The 8,025-nt window shown below is 34.1% G+C and overlaps 3 protein-coding genes and 1 non-coding gene across 5 annotated transcripts in view; 1 reads left to right on the top strand and 3 right to left on the bottom strand.

The window, feature by feature from the left end:
• Window positions 1-8,025, bottom strand: part of LOC105963828 (uncharacterized) — a 35,668-nt gene that overhangs the window by 25,745 nt on the left and 1,898 nt on the right. The window contains exons 7-9 of one of the 2 annotated variants that reach the window (XR_016029953.1): window positions 7,864-7,926; window positions 7,671-7,747; window positions 7,301-7,585 (exon numbers count right to left, since the gene is read on the bottom strand). Coding sequence is in view for 1 of the 2 variants with exons in the window: in XM_012988302.2 (XP_012843756.1) it covers window positions 7,485-7,585; window positions 7,671-7,747; window positions 7,864-7,926 (241 nt within the window). In the remaining variant the exon portion in view is untranslated. Of the gene's footprint in view, window positions 1-7,159; window positions 7,586-7,670; window positions 7,748-7,863; window positions 7,927-8,025 lie in introns of those variants that run through there. The other variant, XM_012988302.2, reaches the window with a different exon arrangement.
• TRNAY-GUA (transfer RNA tyrosine (anticodon GUA)) lies at window positions 321-404 on the bottom strand. The gene is given in 2 exon segments: window positions 321-356; window positions 368-404. It is a non-coding gene; the product is annotated as a tRNA-Tyr (tRNA).
• Window positions 674-4,210, bottom strand: CYSC1 (cysteine synthase C1). Its single transcript, XM_012988304.2, has 10 exons — window positions 3,666-4,210; window positions 2,970-3,079; window positions 2,793-2,850; window positions 2,449-2,712; window positions 1,671-1,808; window positions 1,527-1,578; window positions 1,365-1,444; window positions 1,221-1,280; window positions 1,052-1,132; window positions 674-962 (listed from the first exon to the last, which is right to left on the bottom strand). Exons 1-10 carry the CDS (start codon window positions 3,837-3,839, stop codon window positions 864-866), a joined length of 1,116 nt encoding a protein of 371 aa, XP_012843758.1. The 5' UTR covers window positions 3,840-4,210; the 3' UTR covers window positions 674-863.
• Window positions 5,406-7,587, top strand: LOC105963829 (LDL receptor wingless signaling/trafficking chaperone). Its single transcript, XM_012988303.2, has 3 exons — window positions 5,406-5,948; window positions 6,662-6,790; window positions 7,047-7,587. The coding sequence occupies exons 1-3, from the start codon at window positions 5,631-5,633 to the stop codon at window positions 7,209-7,211; spliced, it is 612 nt and encodes a 203-aa protein (XP_012843757.2). The 5' UTR covers window positions 5,406-5,630; the 3' UTR covers window positions 7,212-7,587.

Raw genomic sequence — 8,025 nt, 5'->3', positions numbered from 1 at the left:
GTACTATAATAAATAAAAAAATATTATGATTAGTGTTAAGTAGAATTCTAACAGAGATTAGACTACAGAATTTAATGGGCTTGTATCGTTAAATTAATTATTTGTAGATGGGTTGTGTTTCGAACGCTCTTTAGTGACCCAATATAGAGAATAATTGGTGGGCCTATTGGAGCGGCCCAAATAGGTACATCAATAATTAAAATATTTCAAATTATATAAAATAATTTCTATCATTTTATATAATTTTTATCATTAAAAAAAAGAAATTTTATATAATTAGAAAATAAAGTTGGAAATTGATAAAATATAAAAAATAAAATTCCGACTTGCCGGATTCGAACCAGCGACCTAAGGATTTCAGTACCAACTACAGTCCTCCGCTCTACCAACTGAGCTAAAGTCGGATTTGATTATTGCTTGATAATATATTTATATATTTACAACCTACTATAACCTCCTTTGAAGCTTTTATGAATAACAAAAGAAAAATATATTGTTAAATAGGGATAAATCGAATGCATATTAGAGGGAAAAAAAACAATTGTGTGACAAGATAAAGACACACAAAGAACTAAGTCATAAAAACATATTTAAAAAAAAAACAGTGGATTTTGTAGTGAGAAAATACAAAAAAAAAAAAAATCATAAAATGTATATTTAGTTACTCATAGTATAGATTATAACTAAAATTCTGAAATTAATAAATAAAAGTCATCACTCAAATACAATAAAAAAAAAATTAGATAAAAATGCAACATCACAATCATAAAATCAATAATGGAATTGATTCATTAAATCATTTAACTATTACATACTTCACAAGCTTTTTTAATTTATTTTTATATAAAATATGTTACAAATCCTTAATCAACTGAAACAGGCTGCATATTCTCAGCTTCTTTCCTCAGCTCCTCGAACAAAATCGACGACAAGTATCGCTCTCCGAAACTCGGATGAATCGTCTGAAAACAGATTATAATTAAGTTATGATTAATCACATTTAATACAAGATTAACTTAATTATGCCATAATTAACTTGTCCAATTCTTACCACAATGAGTTTGCCCTTGTTTTCAGGCCTTCTTGCAAGCCTAAGTGCCGCAACTGTATTAGCCCCCGACGAAATCCCAACCTGCACACGAATAATTATACCGATTTTTTTAATTTTTTTTTTGAATTTTTTATTGCCATTTTTTGCCTAATATAAAATATATATTTACCATTAGGCCTTCTTTTAGTGCCAATTGTCTGGCCATAGTGACAGCATCTTCACTCGAAACCTGCGCAGAAAATTTCTCGTTAAACTTTCGATATTCGTTTTTTCTAATGTATTTCATTAGGACAAGCGTACGATGATTAATTACCATAAGAACTTCTTCCATTACATCCATATCGAGGATATCGGGTTTGAATCCAACTCCGTTGCCAGTAATGTGATGAGGGCCTATATTCAATTAAAAAAAAAAAACAATTTTTTTTTCGTTCGTTCGATTAAATATCGATAATCATGTACCGACGTAAAATACCTGGTTTACCGCCATTCAGAATATTGCTTTCTTCCGGCTCAAGCCCGTAAATCTACATAAGAAAGGCCAAAACAATTATTAAGATAATTCAAATTAATTCAAACGAATATTATTACGTAAATAAAAGAAAATTAAAAATACTACCTTGACTTGCGGATTTTTCGATTTAAGGTATTGTCCGACTCCGGAGACAGTGCCACCGCTTCCGATCCCCATAATAAAAATGTCGACTTTTCCGTTAGTGTCTTCCCATATTTCAGGACCCGTTGTCTCAAAATGTACCTGTCGTTCATGTTCGTTAGTCTATTAATATATGCCGATTAATCTGCAATAAACTAAGGCCTCGTTTGGTTGTAGCTCAATGCATATAGTTCTTCAAACAAGCCAAGATAAGAACTTGATAAGATCAAGATTTTCCGGACAAAGAACAAAACCTTGATTATTTAATCAATCATGGCATATCTACACAACCAAACAACGCACAATAGCAAAATAAATAAAATTAATTTATACTGATTTTTTAAAGCGATAACGACTAAGGCCTTGTTTGGCTGTGCCAATATCAGATCAACCAATAAGCCAAGATAAGAACTTGACAAGATCAAGATTTTCATAAGGCCTTGATTATTTAATCAATCATGGCATATCCACCTAACCAAACAAGGCGTGATACTAAAAATAAATAATTTAATTTTAAAAATACCCATTTTTAAAAGCGATAAACGACTAAGGCCTTGTTTGGTTGTGCCAATACCAGATCAACCAATAAGCCAAGATAAGAACTTGACAAGATCAAGATTTTCGTAAACCCTTGATTATTTAATCAATCATCGCATATCTACCTAACCAAAAAACGCGTGATAGTAAAGAAAAAAGACTATTTTTTTAAGCGATGAAAAATACAAAAGTTATGTTTAGATACCTGAGTATTTACAGGATTCGAAAACTGTTGAAGCATGAAAGAATCGGGGGTAGCTTCTAGAAGCTGATAAGCTTTCTTGACGGTGCCTCCCATTCCTTTAGTAGGATCGGTGAGGATTAAATCAGCTCCGAAAGCTCTCATAGTAACCCTTCTTTCTAAGCTCGTGTACGAAGGCATTGTTAGTACCATTTTGTAGCCTTTCATTGCCGCCATAAACGCCATGCTTATTCCCATATTTCCCGATGTGGGCTCGATCAACGTTGTCTGAAAAATCGAATATTCATCAATTAAATCCAATAATTAAAAAAAGAAAAAAAAAGAAAAAAAGAAAAAAAGGATCTTGCCTTTCCGGGAGTGATGAGGCCCTTTTCTTCGGCATCCGTGATCATGGCAAACGCCGGTCTGGTGGCGAGACAAAAAGCATGTAATTTTATTACAAAGTTGTCAGAGATTTACGAAACTAATGTAAAACAAATGTCTCGAAAAAATTAGCATCGTAAAGAAATAAAAAATACATATACCTGTCTTTGATGCTGGCAGTGGGCTGCATCATTTCTTGTTTAACAGCAACATAAGCGCCGCAGCCCTCGGTAACTTTGTTAAGATAAACGAGGGGCGTTCGACCAATAAGCTGCACCGATATATAATGAACATTGTGTTAAAATAAACCCTTGAGCTCAAATTTTCTTAAACTTTAGGCCACTCCATCATATTTTAAACATATACCATAGAGTTGCATAATCGAAAACTCGAGTGCAACTAGGTTTTTCCAAGCATGTCATGATAATTTCGATTCGAAAATGTCATCAAATAAAATCAAATTTAACCAAATCAAATTCAAATAAAGAAATTCAGAAACAATATAAAAAAATTAATCTTGAAACTCAGAAATAACATAGTCAATCAAGATTAAGGTTGCAACTTGCAAGAACTCACAAAAGCTGGACCATACTAAAACAACACACACACACACACACACACACGTGTGTGTGTGTGTGTGACAATTTACAGGCTAGAAATGGGATTTGCAAGAACTCCAAAGGGCTGGACCAGATGACTGAAACAAGAAACGAGAACACACACACACACGTGTGTGTGTGTGTGTGTGTGTGTGTGTGTGTGTGTGTGTGTGTGTGTGTGTGTGTGTGTGTGTGTGAGAGAGAGAGAGAGAGAGAGAGAGAGAGAGAGAGAGAGAGAGAGAGGATGAATTGAACTACCTGAGAAACTTCTTTCTTGATTTTGGTACCGGGGAGATCTTTAGGGAGATCTCTTAGCCTCTGAGCAAAGGAAGGGGAATCAACCAAAGGGATTGTACCAGCAGTAGTAGAAGAGAAGAAATTACATTTGTAAACAGATGATAATTTGCAGCTTCTCTTCATTAGAGCTGCCATTGAAGTAATTGGGGTGAAGCTCTTTTGCAGCAGCGGAAACTCTCTGCTTCAATTTTCAAGAATGAAAGATAGCTCGCCATTTTTATAATGCGGAAAAAAGGAAAATCCAAAAAAAAAAAAAAAAAAAAAAAAGAAGATGAAAATCTGTGTGTGGTAATGGTTTGGTTTGGCTAACAATTGCCATGTGGGCTGCGGGGCAGCACTTTTGTTAGTTTATTTATTTTTTTCTGCTTTTGTAAATTTTTTTTATGGATTATTGAAAATTTGTTTCCTTTTACCGATGATTGGTGGTGGTGGTGGTGGGGCAATGCACCGGCTGCGGCGGCGGCGGCAGATTGTTGTCTAGACAAACTAGGAATTCTAGTTGATTCAATAGAATTGGGTAAAAGTGTTTGGTTTTAGTGGTGTTTTATTTTTTTTATTAGTAATTTACAACCACCCCTGAGCTACCATCAAATTACAAAAAAAAACCCTCATGTTTGGATAATTACATCTACCCCTCAACTATGAATCTTCTTACATCTCGATCTGTGTAGTGTCAAATCAATATAATCATCTAGATTTCATGGAATGTTCTCTAGTTTGTACTCGTTTGATGAAAAAATACAGTTTCTGATGCACTACATATATACAAGCCAAAAAACACATCTTATGATCATCTAGCTTCAAAATATGGAGCTTGAATGGGATAAAATGGGTCCAAAATTGAGAGTATTCCATATAATTCAGAAGATTCCACTAAATTTCAAAACACAAGGGTGGACGTGTAAGAAGATTTATAATTGATGGGGTTTGTAATGACCCAAGCAGGATGGCATTTTTCGTAATTTGACCACACCTTAGGGGGTTGGTTGTAATTTACCCTTTTTTTATTGGTTATATTGGTGTTTTGTTCGGTTTCGGTTTCGGTTTCAAGTTTAGTGTAATCTTCTAAATTATGAAATCTTCTCCACTTCGTACTTGTTTTATGCCATTCGAGCTCCACATTTTGAAACAAGATGATCATAAGATGTGTGTTTTGACTTGTATATATCAGATTATGGTGCATCATAAACTGTATTTTTGCACAAAACGCTTACAAACTATAGAACATTCCACGAAATCTATAATATAATATTGAATTTGACGTCATAAAGATGGACGTGTAAGAAGATTCAAAGTTGACCGGTAATTATAATTACTCAAACATGAAGAGTTTTTTTGTAATTTGACATTACCTTAGAGCATGACCGTAATTCACCCATTTTTTTATTGGTTCCAGTGGTGTTCTATAAGAGATTGAAAATGAAAATAATATTCGATTGCCAAAAATTAACACTTTTTCAGAATCGTTACTAAAATCAAAACTCGTTAAATGATACTATTTTATTAAATGTACTAAACAATAAATTACTATTTCATCCTTCAAATTAAAAGTTAATTTTATTAAATAATTCTTTTTATAGATAAATCACATATAATACATTAATCTAATCGGTTTAATACATGATCGAATTCAATGAACCAAACGTTTCATTAATTAAATAATTAATTAGTATAAGTGGACGCCCAATTTGATGCAGCCATATATATAATTATATATATATTCAAGATAAGTCCATTGGCCCAATTATAAAAAATAAATTTATCTAATCCCCAAATTAATTTAATTAAATTAATTATTAAATTTCAGAACACGCCCTTTTGGCATTTGGCTCCGGCGCATGTTAGAATTCCGTGCGCACCTCTCATGGCTGCAGCAAACCTTACATCTAACGTTTCCCACCCAAAACCCCAATCACACGGCTGAAAATGATCCGCATTCACCACCACCACCAACTCCTCCTTCTGCTCCTCCTAATTGCCGCCGGAAATTGCAGAATTTACAGATTTGCCGATGCGTTGCAGCGGAGGGTTCACATTCCGGACGAATTAGACGACGTCGTTGACGACGAGGAAGACGATGAGTGGAGAGAATGGGGCAAACCGAAGAAGCAACCCGAATTCGACCCGCCGCCCACGGATTTTACCAAATTCAGCCTCGAGGAAATGCAGGATGAAATGATGAAGCGACAACAGGGACCCGTTTTTGGCTTCGTTAAGCTCCGACCCGGCACTCCCCGCTCTCCGGTAACTGATTTCCGGAATGAGTTTAGATTTGAATTTTTTTTTTTTTTTTTTTATTATTTAGGAAATTTGTGAGGAATTGAGCTTATAATAATATTGTTTAGCGATGGAAATTTCTTCATGTGAAATAATGTTTAAGGAAAATGGGATGAATTAATTTAGAGGCACTAAACTGAAAAATGAAATTAAATGGTATTGGCAATTTAGGTGCTAAGTTTCGATTTTTTACTGGTATGAATTTCCATAAGGTTCCTGTTTCTGGTGACGAATATTGATTCGAACGAACGAACTTTTCGTTATAGTCCGAGTATAATTTAAACCCGGGTTTATATTCAACTTAGTTTCGATCGTATGCTAGAACAGTGTCTCCGAGCTCACTTATGCCGTTAACGAATTTAATTTAGTGTGGCAAAATGTTCACTCAGGCCAAAATTAGCTTTATGTGAATGCAAGTTTAGCCTGGATGAGGTTTTGCCAGAGAAATAGTCTGAGATAGAAACAATCGAATCGATGATTTGTCCCGTTTGATTCTCTTGTCTTTATTATCGCAATTTTTAACATGTTTGATTCAATACGCATCATATTATTACGGTCAATTTCGTTCTCTTGTCATAATTATCGAGTTTCTTACCTGTTGGAATTCACCACATAAAGAACTGTGTTAATGTTTTTTCGTAAAAACGATAATGAAAAGCTTCGTTGATAAATTGTTACAGGAGATAGTATCAGAAATTGCAATGAAATGGACCAAGGCTGCAAGAACAGGAGCAACCGAGGTCAAGTTCACAGGTGTCGATGTGAGTACACTCATGTTCACCGTGCAAAAAGGTCGAGACACATTAGAGGTTCGTTTCGTTTATTTCACCTTTTGGCTAAAAAAAAAAGATCTTTATAAATATTTAACAAACAAAAGAACTAGGGAATTTGTCGAAAAGGATAAATATGCTTCTCTTATTGTGTAGGTAAATTATTTCCTTAGGGTTTGGTACTTCATGCTTGATATGTTGTAGCCAATTCTGATCATGTGTTGAACACTTTATTATTATTTTTTCGTATATATTATGAGTTCTCGTTCGACTTGTTGACTTTGCAATTTAACAGTTGAAAGAATACTTATTGAGTCAATCGGAAGCTTACGAGGTTAAGATAGGCGATCAACTATACAGAAGAGAAGGAGATCCTTCGTTTGAAGAAGTTTTCGATAAGCTCCAGTCTGAAAAGAGGAAAGATTACGATGGAAACTCTGAAAGGCACCATGAGCTTTAACTACTACACATGAAAATACAAGAAAACAAGAAAACAGCATTGTTCTTCCGCTGGTGCTAGCACGTTCGAATTGGAATACACTTTATTACAATTTTCTATAGACGATCCAATACTTTTATTACACTTACGAAACAAGAAGAAAAAGAATAGTGGATGGTTACACTTGTTACTATTTTCTTATGCTTGATCTATCTTTACTCTCATGTATAATCTTTGATTTATCAAGTTTAATAAATGTTTCTCGAATATCGAAATAGTGGGCTGACGTGGCGATCATTTAAGCTTTTTGCTGAAATCCGACAACTGAAGAATGCGAATCCTGGAAATTGTTGCAGCCTCATCTCTCTCATTTAGTGTGTTATAACCCCAATCCCCTGTTTTTCATTGTTACTTTGTCTTAATAATCCAAATACCATAACATGACAAATATATATAAGTAATATTTTGTGTTTCACTTACCTAAATATAGGTTCCACTTGCTCAATTCTGGCTCTTTAATCACATTCTTTAGAGTCGCAAGTCGATCTTCAACGAAGCTTTTCTCAACATACAACATTTAAATATGCATTATTAGAAATTGTGTATCGAGTAAATACCGAATACTACACAATATTTAATTATTTATTTAATCAATCATCGAAAAGGATCATACTGAAGGGTTAGACCTTCGTGTTCTGGCATGTCCTGGAGCTGCTTCAGCACTTTCACTTTAGGACTGGCAAATTTTCCCCACACAACAAGCTCAATTTTATTTCTTTCTTTTTTTAAATAAAGACTAAAAGTTCAAAGTTAAATATTATTCCTATTTTATCTG

The sequence above is a fragment of the Erythranthe guttata genome, chromosome 2 (assembly GCF_056151865.1).
Source record: "Erythranthe guttata isolate IM_541 chromosome 2, IM_541, whole genome shotgun sequence".
Taxonomy (NCBI): Eukaryota; Viridiplantae; Streptophyta; class Magnoliopsida; order Lamiales; family Phrymaceae; genus Erythranthe; species Erythranthe guttata.
The sequence above is the reverse complement of the archived record's forward strand: the minus strand, read 5'-3'. Positions and strand labels throughout refer to the sequence as shown.